This window comes from Chiloscyllium plagiosum, unplaced genomic scaffold, assembly GCF_037043375.1.
Source record: "Chiloscyllium plagiosum isolate Xiang-an unplaced genomic scaffold, Cpla_swu_hap1 HiC_scaffold_35, whole genome shotgun sequence".
Lineage (NCBI taxonomy): Eukaryota > Metazoa > Chordata > Chondrichthyes > Orectolobiformes > Hemiscylliidae > Chiloscyllium > Chiloscyllium plagiosum.
In genome coordinates, this window is record NW_028270173.1 from 14,605,181 (window position 1) to 14,631,986 (window position 26,806).

Here is a 26,806-nt window from a genome sequence, read left to right on the forward strand (position 1 = left end):
TATTTGAGTAATGCTTTTATTAAAACAGGCATTTACATTATGGTGATTTAAGGATCATTTCACTATGTACAGAACGATGAAAGAGCAAGAAATGAGGAATAAATAATAACGGTGGCTCCACCCACATGCGTGTGCACCAACTGAACTGTTTATGAAATGGTTAAGTATTATATGACTATGATATCCACAAGCGGCCAGCTCACCCACCATCTAAACGTTTGCAAATCAGTAGTTACAGCAATCTCACTCCATGTGGATACACAAATAGTCTCAAGGCAGCTTCCCATTCTAATGTAAAACAAGCTCCCATAATCATAGGAGTTTCCTTCCCTCCAATTTTGTTTTATTTTCCTGGACAATATTTACAGACCTGAGCAAACTTAGTTAATTTTCTCCCTATTATTAAATCATGTATGGGATATGGTGAAAGTTTGAATAAAATCTCTGACATTTTTATTATGATTACAAGAAAGAAATCCAATTAACAAAAACAAGATGCAACACTCAATGGTCAAGACAGCGTAAGAACGAGACGAGCTCCCTGCCTGATCCAAATTGAAGAGTCGATTATCACAGCAGTTCACCTCCCAGCTCCCCTCCCCTCCTCCCGAAAGTAAATCTCAGCCCGGCACCATGAAAATGAGAATTCGGGAGATTTGTGGGACTGCTGCCCCTGCAGGAATAACTCTCACTTCTGCAAATTTAAAGTAAACAGGACGATCGTTTCTCCACACATTATTCTCTCTGCGCCTTGCGATGAAATGATTTGGTCTCCCCCCCCCACCCCCCCCCGGAAAGATCCCACTGACCCTGCAGGCATATGATTTGGTCTCCCCCAGGAAAGACTCCTCTGACCCTGCAGTGAAATGATTTGGTGTCCCCCCTCGAACGACTCCCCTGAGCCCAAGTCTTAGAACCACTGACTGATACATCCCCAACACCGTCATGTAACGCCACCTTCCGCCTGTGGAGCAACATTACAGGCAGGAAGGTCCCCGGGTTCCTGCAGCTCACAGCTCACTCTACCCAGTCAGTCCCTCTCTACAATTGAGCTTCTCTTTGTTTCTTCTCTCCCCCTCCTTCTTTCCTCCAGATTGAGACCGACCCCCATCAGTCTACAGCTGGCAGGAGGCAGGGGGACGGGGTGAAATTATGGGATGGATCTGTCAGTGCCCTTTAATCCCGCAGATTGTCAGCGGGGCGGAGTTTTTCCCGCCGTCATTCCCTCCCGGATTGAAGATGGGAAAGATCCTCTCAGTGAAAGTGTGGGTGAAAGTGTGGAGATGGGACATGGTGTCCGCATTGTAAAATGACACCTGTCCACCCTCATAGTCCAGGAAAACCCCGATCTTCCGGGGATTCACACTCGGGGAGAGGGGGGTCCGTGAGGGGGAGGTGGCGGCAAAATAACCACATCCGGGTAACAGCCCCACAATCCAGAATCCGGTCTCGGGAAGGTCCTCACTTTCCTCTCCACAGACTCTCGGGCCACTCCCAGACCCCACTCCGTCTTCTCCCCAACCTCCACCTCCCAATAATGTCTCCCTGATGTGAATCCCTCTGATCCCTGGACGCATTCCCAGGAATCAAATCTCTCCGGGGAGTCAGGGAGCCGCTGCTCTGTGTCTCCGAGTCTCACACTGGTCCGGTCCTCAGACAGGATGAGCCGGGGATGCGCTGTGTTCGGATCCAGAGTCAGAGAGGCTGGAGCTGGGGGAGAGATCAAATAACACCGTCAGGGAGAGGGAGGGAGAGAGAGGAGGGTGAAGGAGGCGGGGTCTCTGAGGAGCAGCGGCCCAATGCAGACCGTGGCGGGAGTGGCCCGGTCTGGGAGCGGGGGCAGCCAATGGTCAGACCATGAGAAGGTTCCCCCTTCCGTGGTCTGCTGCAGGAAAGACTTTGGAGGGGGACTCTGATGTTTGCTTCTTGTGTATCGCTGTAATGGAACTTTTCTCTATTCTGTAATTTGGGAATGTACCTAAGGTGGTGTTGTAAACTGCAAATTATAAACGTTTCAGTGTCAAAACAGGGATCGCTGGAAAAGCTCAGCAGGTCTGGCAGCATCTGTGAAGGGAAATCAGCGTTAACATTTCGGGTGGAGAGACCCTTCCTCAGAATTCACTCTATCCGAAATGTTACTTCAAACTTTTCGATGTACTCATTTGAGTATACAGTAAAGCTGGTTACTCAATTCAAGGAAAACAGGGAGGGAGAGGAAAGGGACAAGAGGGGGAAGTGAGGTAGGAGATCAGGAAGGGGAGGGAGAGGGAAGTGTGGGGAGTATCAGAAAAAGTGGGTTGGGGAGGTTGAGTACTTCAAATAGGAAGGAGTGCAGGAGGAGGCAGTATCCTAGTGGTATTATCACCCGATTATTAATCCAGCAACCCAGAATAATGTCCTGGGGACCTGGGTTCAAATCCTGCCATGGCAGATGGTGGACTATGAATTCAATAAAAAAAATCTGGAATTAAGAGTTAACTGATGACCATGAAACCATTAGCAATTGTCTGAAAAACCCATCTGGTTCACTGATTTCCCTTTAGGGAAGGAAATCTGCCATCCTTAGCTGGTACGACCAACATATGACTCCAGAACCACAGTACTGTGGTTGACTCTCAACTGCCCTGTGGAATAGCTTAGCAAGGCACTCAGTTTTATCAATTGCTAGAAAGTCACAACAAAGAAATGAAACTGGACAGACCACCTGGCCTCAACTTTGAAACTGGAAAAGACAACAGCGAAAATACAAACAGCCCTGTCGACCATGCAAAGTCCTCCTTACCAACATCTGGGGGCTAGTGCTGAAATTTGGAGAACTGTCTCACAGACTAGTCAAACAACAGCATGACATAGTCATTCTTACGGAATCATACCTTACAGATAACACCCAGACACCACCACTACCATCTGTGGATATGGACTGTACCACTGGCAGGACAGATCCAGCAGAGGTGGTGGCACAGTGGTATACAGTCCAGAGGGAGTTGCCCTGGGAGTCCTTGACAGCGACTCTGGACCCCATGAAGTCTCATGGCTTCAGGTTAAACATGGGCAAGGAAACGTCTTCCTTGTTACTATGTACCACCTTCCTTTGACTGACGAATCAGTACTCCTCAATGTTGAACAACACTTGGAGAAACTTGAGGGTGCAAAAGTGCAAAATGTACTCTGTGTGGGGATTTCAATGTCCACTACCAAGAGTGATTTGGCAGCAGTATTACTGATCAAGCTGGTTGGGTCCTAAAGGATATAACTGCAAAATTGGGTCTGCGGCAGATAGTGAAGGAAATATACTTGATCTCATCCTAGGCAAAACTGAAGACTGCAGATGCTGGAGATCAGAGTGGTGCTGGAAAAGCACAGCAGGTCAGGCAGCATCCGGAGAGCAGGAAAATCAGTATTTCCTCAGATGCTACTTGACCTCATCCTTACTAATCTGCCGGCTGCAGAAACATCAGTCCATGACAGTATAAGTAAAAGTGACCACCACACTGTACTTGTGGAGAAGAAGCCTCGCCTTCACATTGAGAATAACCTCCATCATGTTGTGTGGCACTATCACTGTGTTAAATGAGACAGATTTAACTGATTTAGCAGCTCAAGACTGGGCATGCGTCAGGCGCTGCAGGCCATCAACAACAGCAGATCTGTACTGCAGAACTGTACTCCAGCACACTCTGCAACCTCATGGCCCGGCATATCCCCCCACTCAACCATTAACATCAAGCCAGGGCATCAAATCTTGTTCAATGGATTGTGCAGAGGGCATGCCAAGAACAGCATCAGACATACCTAAAAATGAATGTCAACCTGGTGAAGCTACCATACAGGACTATTTGCATGCCAAATGGCATACACAGAAAGTGATCGGTAGAGCTAATTAATCCCACAACCAATGGTTCAGGTATAAGGTCTGCAATGCTTCCACATCCAGTCATGAATGGTGGTGGATAATGAAACAACTCACTGGAGGAGGAGGAGGCTTCAATGATAGAGGAGGCCAAAATATCAGTGCAAACGATAAGGCTGATGCATTCACAAAAATCTTCAGTCAGAGGTGCTGAGTGGATGATCCATCTCGTGCTCCTCCAGTGGTCCCCAGCTACCAATCTCCAGGCAATTTGATTCATTCCACATGATATCAAGGAACGGCTGGAGGCACTTGATATTGCATACACATACACTCACACATGTACCCTCTCACAGACTTATACCCCTTGACACTCACACACATGCACCCACTCTCACAGACATACATAAACACCCCCCCCCCCTCCCCCCACACACACACACACACACATACACATAATTTTGTGGGGTGAATTTGTACTTGGAGAATTACATTTTTCTTTGCTCAAAAACTGCATGAATCCACGTAAGATTCTGTAAATGTATTTTTTAGAATAGAATCAGTCTAACCATTGAGGCACAAACAGTCACACAGGAGAGCTCGCACCTTCAATACATTAATAGTTGGTACCAGCCAAGATAAAGTCCACTTGAGAATGTAACTTTTAAAAAAAGTTTTGTGATTTACGTATGAAAGAAGTGAAACTAACAGGGTAATTTTAACAGATGAGAGACTGAACAAAAAAATCAAGGTATTTTTCAATGGATAATTTCAGTTACATCACACTGTAAACTTCTGCTATAAATTCTGTGTCTTACAATCTACAACCACCCAATGAAGGTGCAGCACTCTGAAAGCTATTGCTTCCAATTAAACTTGTTGGACTATAACATGGAATTGTGTGATTTTAACTTTGTACACCCCAGTCCAACACCAACATCTCCAAATCGCAACTCACTACCACCTTTTCAAGGACAAATAGGGATGGGCTATCAATTCTGGCCATCCAGTGATGCCCAAGTCCCACAAATGAATTATAAAAGAAAGAATGAAGGGTGTAAATATTCCCTGCTGCATTTTCATTGTATTTCCCAGGCCAACCAGGATCTGGTCTGAGAATAAAGAATTGAAAGCTCTTGCTGCATCTCCACATCAAAGATAGCCGAACCAATTAGCAACTTCCTCTCGTGCTTTATAAAATGGGGTCTCTTTTTACCAGTCTGCAGTGATTCATTTTATATTCACAGGGTGAGGGTGTCACTGGCCCATCAAGCATTTATTGCCTGTCCCTCATTGCCCAGAGGGCAGTTAAGAGTCAGCAGCATTGCTGAGAGTCTGGAGTCACATGTAGGCCACACACAGGGTAAAAATTGTAGTTTCCTTCATTCAAGGGCATCAGTGAACCAGATGGCTTTTTCATGACAATTGGCATCAGTTTCTTGGTCATCATTAGACTCTCAGTTCCAGACTTTTAATTGAATCCAAATGCAACCATCCGCCATGGTAGGATTTGAACCCTGGTCCCTAGATCATTACTTGGTTCTCTAGATTAATTGTCTGGGCACTGCCTCTCCATGTCGCTGAACCAAAGCCCAGAGAAGGTGAATTCCAATTCCACCAGTGCAGTTTGAGAATTGGAGAAATAGTTGGAAAGAAAATTAGTGGAATAAAGATGTGATGTCAGCAAAAGTGACTGGAGACTGTCAAATTGTCTTAAACCCTGAGAAGGTCATGTGGTACAGTGAGCAACCTCACTGCCTCTGGGCCAGAAACTTCAGGTTCAAGTTCCACTTCACAACTCGTATCTGTGGAGTTTCTGTCATAACATGGCCAAACAGATTGATCAGCCATCTTGTAAATCCTTCTGATAAGCCAATGGCAGGCGGTAGGGGTGGGAGAGGTTCTTGGTCTGCCAGAACAGGGTGATGAAGATAGACAGCCTGCCCATGCGGTACTACACAATACAAAAACACAGAGTCTGCTGCACCCAGCGTTTTACCTGCATAGCTCCGTATCCTGTTCCACTCTGCAAAGACAACATAAAAGGAGGAAGAAGATTAATCATCTGCAACACTCTCAAACAGGGCAACGGTCAAAGTACATCATGATTTACAGTTAAATAAGGACCTGGAGGGTTTGCACAGTGGGGAGTGACTGGCTATCGCTTGACAATGTGCAAAGAAAGACACACACACACACACCCTTTGGATTGAGTAAAGGTAGAGATTAACATATCATCATTAATCTTCATATCTTCCTGTTCTATTTGGCCCAACATTATCATGGGCAAACATCAAAAATACACATACTGATCGGTGAAGTTCCTTTCATTATATGTCCACAGACAGAACATACCTGACTGGACCAGAGGCCTCCATTGCTCTAAAAGGAAACAGAGAATTTGAATAGTCTGAATAAATCCCACTCAACAGACTTCACTTCATTAACAAATTTTAATTTCATGCCAGAGTTTTCTAAAATGAAGATACTGGTGCTGAATATGAGGTGAAACTCAAATCCCCGAATGTGGAACTTTTGGGAATCATCTCTTACCTAACTTCTGCTGAAGTTTCTCAATTTCTGAAGAGAAAAACAGATGAGAGCGAAATTTGTCATATGTGGAGCAAGGTAATTCAAATCTAACATTAATTACACCAGAAATATCACTGAAAAACTAAACATTACTTGATTGGAGATTTTTTTTGAAGGTGAATATACTTTACAAAATAATTTGTTTTAAAAAAAAACATCCATTATGAAGGGAATAGACAAGTGAAATACAAACTAGGAGGCATAATCTCATAATAAAGAGGAGTGGATTTAGGAGTGAGTTGAGAATGAACTTCTTTACCCAAAGGATTGTGAGTTTGTGGAATTCCCTCCCCAGTAAAGCAGTTGAGGCTATCTTAGTGAATGTTTATAAAGCAAAGATAGATAGATTTTGAACAGTAAATGAATTAAAGGTTATGATGAATGGGCAAGTAAGTGGAGCTGAGTCTATGAAAAAGATCAGCCATGGTCTTATTCTCTCAAGTGGCTAGATGGCCTATCTGCTCCTATTTCCTGCATTGTTATGTCCTTACTAATCTAATGTGGTATTGCTCACCTGTCAGATAATATACTACATCTACATTATACATCAGCAACTTATATTTATAGAATGCCTGTTTTTCTGTTAAAAATATCAAAATTATTCATACACATAGGATTAAAATATGACAGAGCTATACAGTGAGATGTTAGGTCAGGTGATCAAAATCTTTTCAAAGAGGTAGGTTTTTAAGGAATGTCTTTAAGGGAGAAAGTGAGATTGGGGTGGGGGAGTATGGGTTGGAATTGAGTCACCTGACACTGCATCTCCAAATGAAGGAGCAAACATAATTGGGGTCTGCTAGAGGACAGAATTAGAGAAGCACTGATATCTTGCAGGGTTGAAGGACTAGAGGAGTTTCAGAGCAGCAAAGGTAAGGACATGAAAGGATTGGAGAACTGGGTGAGAAATTAAGAAATTAGACATTGTTTAACTGGGAGCCAATGTAGGTCAGCAAGCAGGAGAGTGGGACTTGGGATGAGTGAAGACACAGGCAGCAGAGGGTCAGGTGGCCTCAAGTTTACAGGTTAGAATGTGGGACCCCAGTCAGAGAGTGTTGAATTAGAGAAAACTGTGCTGTAAGGAACACATTATTCCTCTGCTCCAGTGAGGTTGTAATTCCCCACAACAGAATGTCAGAAGGTTAGAAATAATCAGAAGATACGGAAATATGGCAAACGTTATATTATTTGACTATTTGTAGAATTGTGAAGAGTATTGACTGTGAAAGCAATTTGTTCACAAACACTTGTCCCAATAAAAAAGAAGTTGCGTGTTTCACTCAGTTACAGGGAGGAGGAGGAGTGTATGTTAATCTGAAGATTATCTGGAGAGAAACTGACTATTCCAATTTACACACTGTATTGACAGTCTCCTACTACTTCAGATTCTCAATCCCAACTCACTGGCTGTTCTGAAACCCATCTTTTCCATTCACAACTCTGATGGGGAGAAAGTTCCTCACTCAACAGATTGTAAATCTTCTGAATTCTTCACTTTATCAATCCAAAATATAGAATAAATATTCGAGCCTTCAGGTGGGATAGTGCAGGGAAGTAAATCCGTCGTGATCAGACTGACAGCTCATGCCAACTATAGAAATGCGAATCTTTCTTATTGTTAACACATGAAAACCTTCAACCTATCCACTGATATTCTTCTTTAGCAAATAATTATTTAATTTCTTTTCAAAGAACATTTTTGGACCCTTTCGATAACGGTGTAAAAAAATCCACTAAGAGGAAATCGTTTCTAGCATTGCTCTCAACTCTTTGTGATGCCTTGGAGTAATTACATGAATAGGAAAGGGTTGGAGGGAAATGGGCTAAATGCAGGCAAATCGGTCTGATAAGTTTGGGAAAATTGGTCAGCAATGATGAGATGGAACAAAGCATGATTCCATGACAAAGGGACCTTGGAGTGCAGGTTCATTGCTCCTTGAAAGTAGAGTCACAAGTAGATAGGATAGTGAAGGCCATGTTTGGTATGCTTTCCTTTATTGGTCAGAGTATTGAATACAGGAGTTGGGAGGTCATGTTGTGGTTGTACAGGACATTGGTTCGGCCACTTTTGGAATATTGCATACAATTCTGCTCTCCTTCCTATCGGAAGGATATTGTGAAACTTAAAGGGTTCAAAAAAAGATTTACGAGGATGCTGCCGGGGTAGAGGATTTGAGCTACAGGGAGAGGTTGAACAGGCTGCGTCTGTTTTCCCTGGAGCGTCAAAGGCTGAGGGGTGACCTTATAGAGGTTTATAAAATCATGAGGGGCATGGATAGGGTAAATAGACAAGGAGTCCAGAACTAGAGGGCACAGCTTTAGGGTGAGAGGGGAAAGATATAAAAGGGACCTGAGGTGCAATGTTTTTGCATAGAGGGTGGTGTGTGTATGGAATGAACTGCCAGAGGAAGTGGTGGAGGCTGATACAATTACAGCATTTAAAAAACATCTGGATGGGTATATGAATAGGAAGGATTTTGAGGGATATGGGCCATGTGCTAGCAAATGGAATTAGATTAGTTCAGGATATCTAGTCAGCTTGGACCAAAGGGTCTGTTCCTATGCTGTACATCGCTATGGCTCTATGACTGTATGACTCAGACAATCACTTTATTATCCATTATATCACTAGCCTCGGGATTACAGGTTCACAAACTTTTCTCTGATACATGTCCACATCATTGAATTTCCCAATCCAATTACATCTGGTTTTTGGTAACTAAGGATTACTCACCATCCAGCAACCTTTGATGTTCTGTAACTGGTCAAAAGAAAACATTAAATTAGCAGCATCTCTTTTCCCCTCACACTGAACACTGTCCCATCCCCAGAGCAGCGTGTGTCACCCAAATCACATCATCCACTCTCCCTGACTCTAAAAGGAATCTGAAAAGGTAAAGGTTTAGAGAGGGGAAGAGGAGGAGGGACAGGAAGAAAGGAGGAGGAACTGAAGAAGAGTGGGTGTTTGGGAGAGAGGAAAGGTGAAGGTGAGAAGGAAGGAGGAGGGAGAGGAGAAGGAGCAAGAGGATGAGAAAGGAGGAGAGGACCTGTACAATTGAAATTGAAAGAAAGTTGCATGGAGAAGAGGGGGAGAGAGTGAGAGAGGGCATTGTGTGAAGATGAGAGAGGTGAAGAGACTCACATGAGAAAAAGTAGGGAGAGGGGATGAAGTGGAAGAGAGATGGGGAAGGGAAAGAGAGATGGATGGGGGAAGAGAAAAGGGGTGAAAAGAGAGAAGGGAAAGAAGAGTGGGGAGAGTGAAGGAATGAGAGGTGAGAGAGAGGGGCTGAGTAGAAGGGAGAGAGCAGGTGAGATATGTGGAGAAAGAATTGGGGGAGAAAGAGCATAGATGGAAGGGAGAGAAGTGGGAGAGAGCACGGGAGAGTGGAAAGAAACAGGGGAGGAAGTTGAGAGAGTTGGGAGAGAATGCTATGGACTATACCGTACACCTCAACCCCACATAAAGTATTGTAAAGAGACACTAACATTTATAATGATTTTACAGCTAGTGCAAGGCACTGTATTACAGATGTGATTCAATTGGCCCACTACTGGACTTTAATCAAAACACACTTTATTCTTATAACACAGTTAAAATACAACTAAAAAGGAATTGGAATAACTTTAACTCTATTGAAATACTTAACAAGATATTGCATTATTTAAGCACTAATCAAATGATCCAACATAGACACAAAGCACACTCTTTGACATCAATTCAGCAAAACAGTTTTGATTCTTATGGAGAGTCTCTTTCCAGTCCAGACCAAAGAAATAAACTGCCTCTTTTGATGTCTAGCAGGAACACTCATTGTGTAAGACTTCACTCTAGCAGCCAAGAACTCAAGCCTTTAGCTCAGCAACCTGTTGAAACCATCTCATTAAATAAAATTGCCCTTCTGGGTCTGTGTGAGCCATCTCACCACTCCCTTATTATTCTTCAAAACAAATACCCAGAGAGAAATTAAACACAGTTTACCAACTTCCCATCTGAAGGAGGCATTATGTGACCACTCTGACGAAATGCCTCTGCAACAGGAAACAGGTGCAGAACATCTCTCTCTTAAAGGTACAGCACTGTCACAACAGGAAACGTCAGAATGGGATAGAGAATCTGGTCAGGAGGGTGTGTGTGAAGGAAAGGGTATACTCACAGAAAGGACCAACAGGAACAGACCGATGGACCCTCCAGGTGACTGGTAAGATCAGCAACATACAGGAAGGGGTCTGACTGCTCTCAGGACAGAAACAGTAAAGGTCAGGGTGAGTGTGTGAAATTCCTCAACAGCTAGAGTCAGTGTAACATCAGCACATGTCCCACAGGCTGAAGAAACATCATTTACCTTCAGATTTCCTGAGGCCTGGAAAAGAAAATCAAATAAATTAATGAATCTAATGGGCACCATGACCTCGGGAGATGCCATCAGAGTCAGACTGCAATGAACAGGCTCCTCATTACACTGTTCATTGCACACCTCACTAAAAATGAAATCTTATTCCCCGAAATATTAACATTGTTCCCCGTGCCCACCTCTCTCTCCACAGCTTCTGCTTGATCTGTGGAGTATTTCTAGCACTGTTTTACTTTCTTTTAACAAATTATTAGATTCAGTTCATGATTAGTTTTTGCAAAAAGTTCTCAGAGTTTGAGCTGAGTTTGTCACCTTGAATCTTATTCTGTAATCTCCGATGGTACCACACTGTGAGAGTGACTACTGCAACAGTCAGAGCAAACAGGATCCAGAACGCTGTCAGCCATCCGGAAACACCGGGGAAGAAGGAATCTGTATCGAGAGACAGAGGACAGGAGGAAAGGGAGAGAAATGGAAGGAAAGGGAGAAGGTGGTGAGAAAGAGACAAATTAGAGAAGTGGCAAAATTGAAGGGGAAAGGGTGGGGGTAAAGGTAGGGGGAAGAGGGGAGAAGGGAGAAAAAGTTGGAGAGAGACGGGGATAATGGGATACAAAGGGAGAGAGAGTGAGAAAGCGAACCATTCAGCTGTTTGAATTAATACAAACACATTGTTACACCCTGTACTCAACTTCAATCACCCTCTTTCTCTATTAGCTTCTTTTCCCCCATTATCCATTTCCCTCTTCCAACCTCCGCTATCTCTGTCACCCATCACCCACTCTCTGTCCATTACCTCACTGCCTTTTCGCAAACTCAAAATATACCCACTCACCCCCCCTGTTCCATCACACTCACTCCTTCCATTCAATTTGCATCGCATCCTCTCCTTCTCACTCCATCACACCCTCTCCTTCTCCCTAGATCACTCTCTCCTACTCGTTCCATCACAGCCTCTCACTCTCCCTCAATCTCCATCACTCCTTCCTTCCTGGTGAAATGCCTTTTGTTGCCATAAGGGGCAAGCTGTAGCTGTGAGAGGCTGACCTTTGACACTTGTCTCTGACCAGGGCCACGAGGAGCCTGTTTCAATCACAGCATTTCCTCAGGATTTTATATTTCTCTATAATCTCATTCAAGTCCTTTCCCCCAGCCAGCTGAGTATCTGGGAATGTCTTCTCCCACCATGACAGACCTGCGATCTGGATGTGAGCCTCCTGTGTCTCCTTCAGGATCACATTGTTAATGACACAAGTGTACTTGTTGGGGGAGTGCTTGGGGATCTCGATGGAGCTGCTGACCGTGAACATCCCCTGAGTGTCTGGCTGGTACGTGGTTTGCTGCTGGACCATCACATTCACTCCACCTCCGTCTATCCACAGGACGGGTGGCTGTGAGTACCACCCTTCGGATCTGCAGCCCAGACTGATGCCATCACCTGTTTGGCCCTCCATCTCGATCCTGGGCTGGCGGCCTGTACCTGCAATCACAGAGACATCAGGAAGGGGAGTAGGCCACAAAGCCTGTCATGGCCTCCCTACACCACTCAGTCAGATTGCAGCTGACCTGTACTTTCAGGATCCCTTCACGCAGTGTAACCAGAGTTCGATTAGAATCTGTCAGGGCAAGGTGGTGGGGAAGGGCAGAGGAAACCTCACTCAGAGAGATGAGAGAGAAACAGGCCAGACAGGAAATACCCACAGGTCAAATTAGTCACCAGGTAAGGTTCTACCAACTGGAATTGTTTCTGGGCCTTCAGACTGGCTGCACATAAAAACATTTTCTTTTAAAAAGGGATATTATAAAGTTCATAAGTACTGCAAAAACCTTCAACTAACTGGAAAGTTTTGCTTTCATTTAAAAAAAGAGGTCCTGCTGTTAAGGCAGAGATGAACAAACATGTTTTCTCCAACATGACAATTTAGTCTGTGGAATGTATTCCCCAGATTCAAAAAACTACAAGAATATTCTGTGTCCACTTCTGGAATCCACATTCTAGTATGGATGTGATTTCACTGGAGAGGGCTCAGGAGAGATTTTTTTTTGCCTGGTCTGGAGAGTTATATTTGAGAAGAGAGATTGGATAGACTGTGGACAAGAACAGAAACTGCTGGAACAACTCATCAGGTCATGGAGTCATAGAGATGTACAGCATGGAAACAGACCCTTCGGTCCAACCCATCCATGCCAACCAGATATCCCAACCCAATCTAGTCCCATCTGGCAGCGTCCGGCCCATATCCCTCCAAACCCTTCCTATTCATATATCCATCCAAATGCCTCTTAATTGTTGCAATTGTACCAACCTCCACCACATCCTCTGGCAGCTCATTCCATACACGTACCACCCTCTGCATGAAAAAGTTGCCCCTTAGGTCTCTTTTATATATTTCCCCTCTCACCCTAAACCTATGCCCTCTAGTTCTGGACTCCCCGACCCCAGGGAAAAGACTTTGCCTATTTATCCTATCCATGCCCCTCATAATTTTGTAAACCTCTATAAGGTCACCCCTCAGCCTCCGACGCTCCAGGGAAAACAGCCCAGCCTGGCACCATCTGTGGAAGAAAGGAGTATTACCCATTGACATCCAGTGACTCTTCATCAGAAGTTCAGAAGAAACATTATTTATGCGGAAGACATAATTTAGTTTGGGGGGAGGAGTGGAAATGGGGAGATTGGAGGGGCACAGATTGCTGGAGATGGAGCCCAGAGACAGACAGAGAGAGAGAGAGAGAGAGATGAAAGTTGTGGGTAAACAAGGAGATTATGGATGGCAGGCCAGGACAGAATAGAAACTGAATAAGTGATAATAGGGTCAAAGAGTAGGAGAAAGTGTGTGAGCTGTATGATAGCAATCCAAATAGTGTGATAGCAGATCTTAGAGTATGTGGGAATAGGTGACTGTGCTAAAACCAACCCCTGTCAGTGCAGGACCCGGTGTGGTATAGGTAAAAACACTGAAAGGTGGAATCAGACTCTAAAGTTATTGAACTTGATGTTGAGTCCTAAAGGCTGCAGTGTCCCGAAGCTGAAAATGAGGTACTGTTCTTCAAGCTTGCACTGAGGCTCACTGGAACACTGCAGCAGGCCTGAGACAGAGATATAATGGCCAGGCATGGGAAGTGGCAAGCAACTGAAGCTCAAGGTCATCTTTGCAAATAGAATATTGATGTTTTGCAATGTGGTCACCCACTTTGCATTTTGATTTCCTAATTTAGAAGGGACTGCACTGTGAACAGCAAATACCAGATTGAGTGAAGTGCAGGTAAATCATTGCTTCAGCTGGAAGATCCGGATGAAGGAGGAGGTATATGGGCAGGTTTTACATATTCCTTGGGAAGATGCTGTGGGAGAGTGGGGAGATGTTGGGAGTGGATAAGAAGTGGGCCAGAGTCTCCTGGAGGGAAAGGCCCTTGCAGAGCTTTCAATTTCCACCCTACCGTCACTTTCACCTGGTCCATCCCTGCCTCCTCCATTCCCTTCTCGATATCTCTGTTTCCATTTTGAGGAATAGGCTGGCCACGAACAAACTCACCGTCTCCCATAGTGACAATGATTACACATCCTCACACCCTGCCTCTTGTAAAGACTCCATCCCATTGCCCCAGTTTCTCCACCTACATTATATCTGTTCTGATGATACCACCTTCCACATGGTGCTGCCTCCAAAATGTCCACCCTTTTCCTCAATCAAGGATTCCCCACTACTGTGGGTTGCAGGGCCCTTCGCCATGTTTAACCTATCTCCCGCTCTTCACCCCACACCCCTTTTCTCTTCCCTCCCACAATGATAGTGTCACTGTACTCCTCATTTACCACTCGACCAGCTTATGCATCCAAACAATCTTTAGCTGCCATTTCCAGCACATCCAGCGGGATTCCATCACCAGACACATATTCCCTTCTCCTACCTTGTCAGTTTTCCACATAGACCATTCCCTCTGCGACACACTGGTCTACTCCTCCTTCACTCCCAACACCCTCTCACACCCCAAATACTTTTCCATGCAATTGCAGAAGGTTTAACACCACCTGTTCACCTCCGCCTCCTCACTATCCAGGGTGCCAGACATACCTTTCTGGTAAAGCAGTAATTTACCTGTACCTCTCCATCTAATCTACTGTATTTGCTGTTCACAATGTGGTCTCCTCTACATTAGGGAGACGTAAAGCAAACTGGGCAACCACTTTGCAGAACACCTATTTTCTGTCCACAAAAATGACACTAAGCTTCAAGTTGCCTGCCTCTTCAACACACCACCGTATTCCTTAGCCAACATTTCTGTTGCAAGTTCAGCGTAGTCTTCCAGAGAGCATCAGCACAAACCCGAAGAACAGCATCTCATTCACCATTTGGGAACACTGCAGCCTCTGGGACTCAATATCAAGTTCAATAAATTTGATCATTTCATGTTTTTTACTCACACACACCAGGTCTGTCCTGATATGTGTTGCTTTAAGCAGTCACCCATACTCATGGAATTCTAGAACCCACTGTCAACACACACGCATTGCATTCAGTACAGCTCACCTATTTCCCCACTTATCACTCTTATTATCACTTCTTCTTCTGTCCTGATTTTCTATCCATAGCCTCCTTGTTTACATACACCTTTCATCTCTCTCTCTCTCTCTCTCTCTTTCTCATGGACTCCATCTCCACCTATCCACTCATTTCTCCCTGCCCCCTTCTCCAAACTTCAGCTCCATACCACATGTTCCTAATTGCTAACTGCTCTAATCAAGAGTCACTGGACTCAAAAGGGTTACACTGCTTTCTTCTCATTGGTGACACCAGACCTGCTGAGGTTCTCCAGGAATTTCTGCTTTTGTTTCAGATCACTAGCATCTGCAGTTCTTTATTTATAATTGATTAGACTAGGGTTAGTTTCTTCAAAGCAGAGGAGACTGGGGAGATGATTGAGATGTCTAACATTATGAGGGGCATAGGTTGGTTACATTCTCTTGGTAGAGGGATCAATGACCAGGGGACATTGATTTAAGGTAAGGGACCGGAGGTGTCAAGGGCATGTCCAGAAAAATGTTTTCATGCAGAGTGAGTTGGGAATCTCTTCTGGAGTAGAAGGGACCTGTACAGAAGGATAGATTGCACCTGAATTGGAAGGGAACTAATATACTTTACTCGAGCTGCTTGGGAGGATTTAAACTAATAAGATGAGGGGGTGGGACCCAGGGAAACAGTGAGGAAAGTGATCAATCTAAGACTGGTGCAATTGGGAAAGGGAGCAAGTCAAACAGGGCAAGAAGGGACAAAGTAGAGAACAAGGTACGACTGTTAAATGGAATGACATTTGCTTCAATGCATGAGGCCTAACAAGGAAGGCAGATGAACTCAGGGCATGGTCAGGAACATGGGACTGGGATATCATAGCAATTACTGAAACATGGCTCAGGTATAGACAAGACTGGCAGCTTAATGTTCTAGGATACAAATGCAATAGGAAGGATAGAAAGGGAGGCAAGAGAGGAAGGGGAGTGGCATTTTTGATAAGGGATAGCATTACTGCTGAACTTAAGGAGGACATTACTGGGAATGCATCCAGGGAAGTTATTCGGGTGGAACTGAGAAATAAGAAAGGGATGATCACCTTATTGGGATTGTATTATGGACCCCTAACAGTTAGTGGGAAATTGAGATATAGATTTGTAAGGAGATTTCAGTTATCTATAGGAATAATAGAGTGGTTATGATAGGGGATTTAAACTTTCCAAACACTGGGACTGCCATAGTGCAAAGGGTTTAGAAGGAGAGGAATTTGTTAAGCGTGTACAAGAAAGTTTTCTGATTCAGTATGTGAATGTTCCAACTCAGGAAGGAGCAAAAACTTGCCCTACACTTGGAAAGTAAGGGAGGGCAGGTGACTGAGGTGTCAGTGGGAGGAGCACTTTGAGGCCAGCGACCATAATTCTAGTAGTTTTAAAATAGTGATGAAAAAGGATAGACCAGATCTAAAAGTTGAAGTTCTAAATTGGAGAAAGGCCAATTTTGATGGTATTAGGCAAGAACTTTCGAAAGCTGATTGGGGGCAGATGTTCTCAGGTAAAGGGACGACTGGAAAATGGGAATCCTTCAGAAATGAGATAACGAGAATCCAGAGAAAGTATATTCCTGTTAGGATGAAAGTAAAGGTTGGTAGGGAAAAGTAGGGAGTGCTGGATGACGAAAGAAATTGAGGGTTTGGTTAAGAAAAAGAAGGAGGCATATGTAAGGTAAAGACAAGATAGATCGAGTGATTCCTTAGAGGAGTATAAAGATAGTGTTAAGGGTTTAGATGGCGAAGAATTTGTTAAGTGCATACAAGACAATTTTCATATTCGGTATGTGGATGTACCTACTAGAGAAGGTGCAAAACTTGACCTACTCTTGGGAAATAAGGCAGGACAGGTGACTGAGATATCAGTGGGGGAGCACTTTGGGGCCAGAGACCACAATTCTATTAGATTTAAAATAGTGATGGAAAAGGATAGACCAGATCTAAAAGTTGAAATTCTAAATTGGAGAAAGGCCAATTTTGACGGTATTAGGCAAGAACTTTCGAAAGCTGATTGGGGGCAGATGTTCGCAGGTAAAGGGACGGCTGGAAAATGGGAAGCCTTCAGAAATGAGATAACGAGAATCCAGAGAAAATATATTCCTGTTAGGGTGAAAGGAAAGGCTGGTCGGTATAGAGAATGTTGGATGACTAAAGAAATTGTTAAGAAAAAGAAGGAAGCATATGTAAGGTATAGACAGGATAGATGAATGAATCCTTAGAAGAGTATAAAGGAAGTAGGAGTATACTTAAGAGGGAAATCAGGAGGGCAAAAAGGGGACATGAGATAGCTTTGGCAAATAGAATTAAGGAGAATCCAAAGAGTTTTTACAAATATATTAAGGACAAAAGGGTAACAAGGGAGAAAATAGGGGCCCTAAAGATCACCAAGGTGGACTTTGTGTGGAGCTGCAAAAAATGGGGGAGATACTAAATGAGTAGTTTGCATCAGTATTTACTGTGGAAAAGGATATGGAAGATATAGACTGTAGGGAAATGATGGTGACATTTTTCAAAATGTCCATATTACAGAGGACGATGTGCTGGATGTCTTGAAATGGGTAAAGGTGGATAAATCCCCAGGTCCTGATCAGGTGTTCCCTTGAACTCTGTGGGAAACTAGAGAAGTGATTCCTGGACTTCTTAGTGAGATATTTGTATCATCGCTAATCACAGGTGAGGTGCGGAAGACGAGGTTGGCTAATGTGGTGCCACTGTTTAAAAAGGGTGGTAAGGACAAGCCAGGGAACTATACATCAGTGATCCTGATGTTGGTGGTGGGCAAGTTGCTGGAAGGAATCCTGAGGGACAGAACGTACATGTATTTGGAAAGGCAAGGACTGATTAGGGATAGTCAACATGGCTTTGTGCATGAGAAATCATGTCTTACAAACTTGATTGAGTTTTTTGAAGAAGTAACAAAGAGGATTGATGACAGCAGAGTGGTAGATGTGATCTATATGGATTTCAGTAAGACGTTTGACAAGGTTCCCCATGGGAGACTGATTAGCAAGGTTAGATCTCAAAGAATACAGGGAGAATTCACAATTTAGATACAGAACTGGCTCAAAGGTAGAAGACAGAGGGTGGTGGTGGAGGATTGTTTTTAGATGTGAGGCCTGTGACCAGTGCAATGCCAAAGGATCGGTGCTGGGTCCTCTACTTTTTGTCATTTACTTAAATGATTAGGATGCGAGCATAAGAGGTACAGTTAGTAAGTTTGCAGATGACACAAAAATTGGAGGTGTAGTGGACAGCGAAGAGGGTTACCTCAGATTACAACAGGATCTTGACTAGATGGGCCAATGCGCTGAGAAGTGGCAGATGGAGTTTAATTCAGATAAATATGAGGTGCTGCATTTTGGGAAAGCAAATCTTAGCAGGACTTATACACTTAATGGTAAGGTCCTAGGGAGTGTTGCTGAACAAAGAGTCCTTGGAGTGCAGGTTCATAGCTCATTGAAAGTGGAGTCACAGGTAGATAGGATAGTGAAGAAGGTGTTTGGTATGCTTTCCTTGATTGGTCAGAGTATTGAGTACAGGAGTTCGAAAGTCATGTTGCGGTTGTACAGGACATTGATTAGGCCACTGTTGGAATATTGTGTGCAATTCTGGTCTCCTTCCTATCGGAAAGATATTGTGAAACTTGAAAGGGTTCAGAAAAGCTTTACAAGGATGTTGCCAGGGTTGGAGGATTTGAGCTATAGGGAGAGGCTGAACAGGCTGGGGCTATTTTCCCTGGAGCATCAGAGATTGAGGGGTGTCCTTATAGAGGTTTACATAATTATGAAGGGCATGGATAGGGTAAATAGGCAAAGACTTTTCCCTGGGGTGGGGGAGTCCAGAACTAGAGGGCATAGGTTTAGGGTGAGAGGGGAAGATATAAAACAGACCTAAGGGGCAACTTTTCACACAGAGGGTGGTATGTGTATGGAATGAGCTGCCAGAGGATGTGATGGAGGCTGGTAAAATTGCAACATTTAAGAGGCATTTGGATGGGTATATGAATAGGAAGGGTTTGGAGGGATATGGGCTGGGCGCTGGCAGGTGGGACTAGATTGGTTTGGGATATCTGGTTGGCATGGACGGGTTGGACCGAAGTGTTTGTTTCCATGCTGTACATCTCTATGACTCTATGTATGTTTGCAATACGAAAGCAAAGGGCCAAATGCAGGAAAGTAGGATTAGAATAGTTACCTGCTTGTTATTGAATGGGGCAGATGGGCCAAAGGCCCTTTATGCAAAGCCAGCCTCGATGACTGCATTCCACCAGATGAATTGTGGGAAACAAAGAACTTAACGCAGAGAAGAGCTGGAGTGGTCCATTCAATCCCTGATGCCTGTCCCATTAGTCAATATGATCATTGCTAATTCTCCACCTCAACTCCAAATTCCCACTCTTTCCACATGTTCTTTATATTAAATCAGCTTCCAAAAATATATTAATCTCTTTCTTAAATATATTCAATGTCTGGCCATCCCTGGCTGAGGATGAAAAGACATGTCCCGTGTGTGGGTGCACGGGATTGATCGCTGGTCAAGAGGATTGCTCTGCGAGCACTGAATGGACTGTTCTGTACTTTCTAGGGGTTAGAAGTGTGAGAGGTGAAAGCATTCTGGTAGGATTTGAGAGGAACAGGAGCAGGCAATTCAGCCCCTCAAGCCTGTTACAGCATTCTGTGAGATCATGGCTGATCTGTGGCCTCACTCACTGCTTAATCCATCAAAAATTTAATCTATCACAGATTAAAAATAGGGACTACATGGAGAGTTTGTTTCTCATGCTGACTGAGCTAAAACATCTTCTACTCCAGGGCTCTAGAAATACTCATTCTGTGAACACTCACCTCAGAAATCTTTTCATTCCTGGTATTCAGGGATGTGGGGAGAGGACCTTGAATGTGGAAATAAAATTCATATCAGCTATAATAGTGAAATAAAATTAAAATATTGAAGAGTGGGGCAGCCTAGAGGGACCGAATGGTCTTTTCCCCCTTCAGTGGAATGAGACAGTCAGGCAAAGGTTCCCAACACTCTGAGTGAAGAGCTATCCCCCTGTCTCAGTGCTAAGTGACCATCCCCTTATCCTGAAACTGCGTCCCCGTGTTCTAGATACCTCCGTCAGCAGAAACAGCCTCTCAGGGTCGATCCTGTCAGGATCTATTTGCATTCTGCTGGGTTCTGAGTCAATGTTCATCCTTCACCTCAATAACCTGTCCCTGAGGAGGTCAGCTAGTGTGTTTACAAAATGGTCACTGACCTGTCACATCTAGCGTGAGTTTGAACTCATTGTGTTTGATGCCAGAAGCAACGAAGTACTTGTACTGTCCCCTGTCAGAGACTCGGACATCCTTCAGTCTGAGAGAGAGATTCCCCTGTGCCACTTCATCGAGAAACGGTTCAGTTTGGCCTTTGTAGGCCGAGTGCTGGAATGCCAAGGCGTCTGCTCCTTCTGTGTATAAGTGGACAAGTGAGCTATAGTCATAGGCCATGTTGATCCAGCGGACCTCCATATTCTTTGGGACTTTGGTCATGACCAAGACACAGTCCAGGACCGCACTGCTCCCAACAACCCCCATGACTGGGGATAATTGTCCTGTCACCTCTAAATCTCCCGCAGTTTCTGTAGTAGTCACTGGAGAGAGAATCAGATCAATTGGTCATCACTCAGGCTATTACAGCTGTATATTAATGTTTGTAACAGAGAAAGAGGGAGAGGCAGGGGGACAGAGAATGATCGAAGGATGGAGATGTAGAGGGAGGGATAGAGAGAGATAATGACAGATAGGAGGGGCAGGGAGGGATATACACAGAAATGGGGAACAGAGGGACACGAAGATTCAGAGAGTCATAGAGTTGTACAGCACAGAAACAGACCCTTTCGTCCAACTTGTCCATGCCGACCAGTTACCCTAAATTCATCAGATCCCATTTGTCAGCACTTGGCCCACATCCTTCTAATCCCTTCATATTCATATGCCCATCCAGATGCCTTTTAAATGCTGTAATTGTACCAGCCTCCACCACTTCCTCTGGCAGCTCATTCCATAAACACACTGCCCTTTGAATGAAATAGTTGGCCTTCAGTTAACTTTTAAATCTTTATCCTCTCACCCTAAACCTATGCCCTCGAGTTCTAGACTCCCCCGGCTCAGGGAAAAGATATTGTCTATTTAATCTATGCATGCCCCTCATGACTTTATAAACCTTTATAAAGTCACCCCTCAGCCTCTGATGCTCCAGGGAAAATAACCCTAGCCTGCAGCCTCTCCCTATAGCTCAAACCCTACAACATCGGCAACATCCTTGTAAACTTTTTCTGAACCCTTCCAAGTTTCATAACATCCTTCCTACAGGAGGGAGACCAGAATTTCACACACTATGCCAAAAGTGGCCGAACCAATGTACAGCTGCAACATAAACTACCAGCTACCTACACTCGATACTCTGAACAGTAAAGAGGGACAACGAGTGAGTGGGAGAGAGGGATAGAAAGAAGTGAAGAATAGAGAAACACAGAGAGGAAAAACAGACAAAAACTAAATTATTTTGCATTCTTACTTCACCTGTCACATTCTCAGAATATTTTAATGTTGCCTAGTCTGAAACACAACAGACAGAGTATTCTTTGTAAGGTACCAAATAGAACAATGAGGTATATGGCTGGATACTCTTTTTTTAAGTGTCTTTACATTCACCAGAGGACAGATGAGGCCAGTGTTTGATGGCTCAAATGTCTCCAAGTATTGGCAACTCCAACTTTGCAGCATCTCCTCAGTACTGACCTTATGACAGTGACGTATTCCCGCAGTACTGGCACTATGACAGTGAAATATTCCCCCAGTACTGACCCTATGACAGTGCAGCACTCGTCAACACTGACCTTCCAATTGTGCAATATGCACTCAAACTAAACCTCTGATGTTGCAATGCTCCCTTGGTACCCAGGGAATCAACCCAGTTTACATATTCAAATCTCTAGTGTGAGTACTGATTTTTAGTATTTTTGAAATTCATTTCCCTACCATGAAAGATCCAAATGAGAACCTGGAGCAGAAGAAATATTCTGGGAATTCAGAAATCCAGCATCGGCAGAGCCAAGGAATGATGTGTTGTAGCTGTCTAAAATGTTACCAGAGAGTCTACATCAATAAGAAGATATTCATGCGAGTCAGCATCAATGCAATTAATGGTCACCGAGAGCAGCAACATTTGAGTATATATCAGTACATGTGCTGACATATACACCCACATATGCTGACATACACATGCACATATACTGAAATATACAAACACGTATGAACATATACACTCACTATACTGAAATATATGCCCACATGCTGACGTGTACACCATGTATTGAAATGTACACACATGTACACATGGCACAAACATGTCGACTACCATGCAGTTACATGCATGCCTTCCCAATTTTATTATTATTATCCTCTCCATTTATAGACTTTTCACTAATTTGTGCATCTATGTTACTCTTCCAAAGCTAGCAAATAATAGAGATGGGACAGACTGAGTTTGTGATCTATGGAGCAGAGGAGACTGAAGGGAGACATAATTGAGATGTGTAAAATTAGGAGTGACATGGAGATGGTTGACAGGAAGAAACATTTTCCCCTTGATGGAATGGTCAATAATTTAAGGTAAAGGGAAGGATGTTTAGATGGATTGTGAGGAAAATTATTTTCACTTGGAGGATGGTGGGAATCTGGAACGCTCTGACTGGGAAGGGCGGTCGAGGCAGAAATATTCAGAACATTTCTGAAGGTCGGTAAATCACTGGGGTCAGATGAATTGCATCCAATGCTGTTAAAAGTAAGTCATGGATAAAAACAAAAGTCCCTCTGAGGGTCATTTTCCATCCTTACTAGCTACTGGCAAGGTACCAGAGGATTTGAGGTCTGCAGTTGCTGAGATATCATCGATAGCCACAGGTAAAGTGCTGGAAGACTGGAGATTGGCAAATATGGTGCCACTATTTAAGGAAGGTGGGAAGGACAAGCCAGGGAACTATAGACCGGTGAGCCTGATGTTGATGGTGGGCAGGTTGTTGGAGGGAAAGGCAAGGACTGATTAAGGATAGTCAACATGGCTTTGTGCATGAGAAATCATGTCTGACAAACTTGATTGAGTTTTTTGAAGAAGTAACAAAGAAGATTGATGATGGTAGAGTGGTGGACATGATCTATTTGGACTTCAGTAAGGCATTTGACAAGGTTCCCCATGGAAGATTGGTCAGCAAGGTTAGATCTCATGGAATAAAAGGAGAACTAACCAGTTGGATACAGAACTGCATCACAGCACCAGAGACCTGGCTTCAATTCCCGCCTCAGGCGACTGACTGTGTGGAGTTTGCACATTCTCCCCGTGTCTGCGTGGGTTTCCTCCGGGTGCTCCGGTTTCCTCCCACAGACCAAAAATATGCAGGTTAGGTGAATTGGTCATGCTAAATTGCCTATAGTGTTAGGTGAAGGGATAAATGTAGGGGAATGGGTCTGGGTGGGTTGCGCTTCGGCGGGTCGGTGTGGACTTGTTGGGCCGAAGGGCCTGTTTTCCACACTGTAAATAATCTAATCTAATCTAAAAAATCAGAGTTAATGTTTCGGATCAAGTGACCTTTCTTCAGTTCAGAACCTGCTGAGTTTTTACAGCAATTTCTGTTTTTGTTAGCAACTCTGTCAAGCTCCTGAATAAAATTGACAGCCTCTCGTAGAATTTACATCGCACTTTTCATCACATCCTAAAGCACACGGAGTACATCTGAAGTGTAATCCATGTTGGAATGTGGGAAATAAGGCAGGCGAATCTGTGCACGGCAAGATCCCATGAACACTTCTTCGGAGAGTCAGTGTTGGGCCGAATGGCCTGTTTCCACACTGTAGGGATTCCATAATTGTTATTCTGTTGATTGACTGATAAATATATTGACCAGGTCATCCCTGCTACTCTTCGAAACAGCGGCCACAGGATCTTTTAGGTCGATCACATCACCAAAAGATCAAATGGGATTTTGAATAAAGTCTTATTGATCACAGCGCACTCCCTCAGTATTGCACTGGGATGTCAGTCTGTGTTTTTAAGGTCATGTCTTGGAGTGGGACTTGAACCCACAACCTCCTGATGCAAAGGAGGGAGTAACAATACTCGATTCACTGCTGATACTGGGCCAGCTACCGGCCTTCCCGAACCTGTGCAGTAGTCCCCAGAACCTGCTCCTTTTCCAACTTGGAGGGAGGGGCAGGGGGTTTCACGTATTAATTTGACTTCCTTTTCTTTAAGATGTGGTTTCTACTGTAAAGTGGGGAGTCCTTATCAACCCGGACTATTACAGCCATGGAACGGGAATCCATTTGGAGCTGGGAACACCCGTACTCCCCTTTCCCACACCGGACCAGACGGGTTAATATTTACCTTCCCTGTCCTCGGGAACCCGCTCTCCCATTCACCCAGGCTCTGTGAACCTTTTTTCCTCCCACAGCCAGGCCCTCCCAGTCTCTTGGCCGGGCCTCTGTTCGGTTCCGGGACTGAGCCCCCACTACCCCCGGGACTGAGTGTAAGATCCAGGAGTTTCCCACCGACAGGGAGATGGGAGTCAATTACACTGAAACTGAGAGGAGCTGAAATTACCCCCAAACTCACCCAGAAAGGAAAATCCAAAATTCGGGAAGAGTAATACAGAGCAGCAGCGATCAGAGCCCTTCAGTTTCTATTTGATGTCGTCTGCACTCCTCATCTCCACAAATGAACAAGCGGAATATTTTCGGGCGTCAACCTCATAAACTGTGGGAGGACAAAGTTCAGATCCAGAGAACTTTGAGCTCAGCCTTCATTAGTTTTTTTTCTTCATCTGCAATGCTCTTGCACCCTCTGTAACACTGCAATATTGAAACGTTTGTTCAAATCTCTGCAGCAACACCATCCTATCCCATTGCTAAAAGTCCCCAATCCTACAACACTCTGAAATCTGCACCACCTCCCCCCCATCCCCCGCACCCTCCCTGGTGTGATCAGACCCTTTCTGGAAGGAGTCCAAAAGTTATGCACAAAGTCCTCTGCAACCTCACGAAAGGTTTATACAGTGATAATTTCCCTGTTTTTACACGCTGGGATATGGCAAATGAAGTGTCCCTTCCTTAGACATACTGAATGAACTGGTAGGGAATAGAGGGATGCATAACATGTAGAGGCAAACGAGATTTTTGTTTGGAAAGGCATCATGTCTTGGTATGCTGAAGGGCCTGTTATTGAGTTGTAATGTCCTTTGTGCTTTGTTCGTTACCTTATAACTACTTTGACTACCAGTCCTGCCACCTGCAAGGATTTGTGAATATGCAAACAAAGCGACCTCTGCTCTGATCCGAAGAAACGTCACTGGACCCGAAACATTGACTCTGCTTTCTGTGTGCAGATGCTGCCAGGTGCAGACCACAGTCGTCTCCGAATGGAACCTATTTGCCGCTGTTCGTTCCCCGGCTCTCCGACTTCACAGAGGCAATTTAGCCTGAACTGCCTTTCAAGAGACTTAAGCGGCTGGATGCAAGGCGATTTCACACTCTGTCCGTGTTTTCCTCTCATTGATTTCTCGAAACCAGCGTTCCTCTGGGATTCCTGGACAGAATCAACTCGCGAACCAATCTGCACCACTTTTCTCTGAATGTTGTGTTGGTTTGAAATTTAGCATTCTTGCATTTGTCCTGAAGGAGTCGCAGATGAAAATATTCAGAGACAGGTCTCTCTTTTCAGGATAACCGTGCAGTGTTAAATACAGCTGGTTGCTGTTTATGGTCCAGTGATATTGGTAGAAGCATAGATTGTTTTGAGCAAACAGGTTCATGCTTGAGCTGTTGCACAGCCTCTTAAAAGAACCTCAACACTGGTCAATGGAAATTGGTTCTTTCCATGATTCAGGCTTGCCTCTGTTAAATAAAATGTGAATAAAGCAGCGGAAGTAATGTAAAGGAATCCAATAATATCTGAGCATGCACAACTCAGTGATATTACATGGTCACTTGTGATAAGAACTGTAATGTTGTGCAGGTGAGATATAAGCTTAAGAATCAAAATTCAGAAGAGTAACATTCAAACCCTAATGGACATGAGAGAACAAGTTGGCACTTACAACAAGTATCATCACTAAGAATGATTCCAGATATTTACAGCTAAACTGAGATTCTCAAATTCCCATGTGTTATTTAAGCTCACATACTCTTGCATTATTAGATCAGGCCTTTGAATAATAAAATCACACCATGTTAAAGTGAAGGGGTAAATATAGGAACAAAGGAACTGGGGTAGGCCATTCAGCCTCTTGATTTGTTCCAACATTTAATGAAATCATGGCTGATTTATGGCCTAACTCCATATAGCTATCTTTCATTGATACCCCTTAATATCCTTGTTTAACAAAATTGTAGCTATCTCAGAGTTAAATTTAAGAATGATCCTG

The 26,806-nt window shown here is 44.1% G+C and overlaps 1 protein-coding gene across 1 annotated transcript; it reads right to left on the reverse strand.

Moving 5' to 3' along the window:
* Positions 1-877: 877 nt before the first annotated feature.
* On the reverse strand, positions 878-25,067 carry LOC122541452 (butyrophilin subfamily 1 member A1-like). Its single transcript, XM_087979290.1, is given in 12 exon segments — positions 878-1,463; positions 1,466-1,710; positions 5,850-5,876; positions 6,206-6,232; positions 6,404-6,430; positions 9,177-9,203; positions 10,786-10,803; positions 11,107-11,226; positions 11,987-12,271; positions 20,606-20,980; positions 22,371-22,467; positions 25,000-25,067. Coding segments are annotated over 10 exon segments (1,392 nt in total). The 5' UTR covers positions 20,925-20,980; positions 22,371-22,467; positions 25,000-25,067; the 3' UTR covers positions 878-1,166.
* Positions 25,068-26,806: the final 1,739 nt, after the last annotated feature.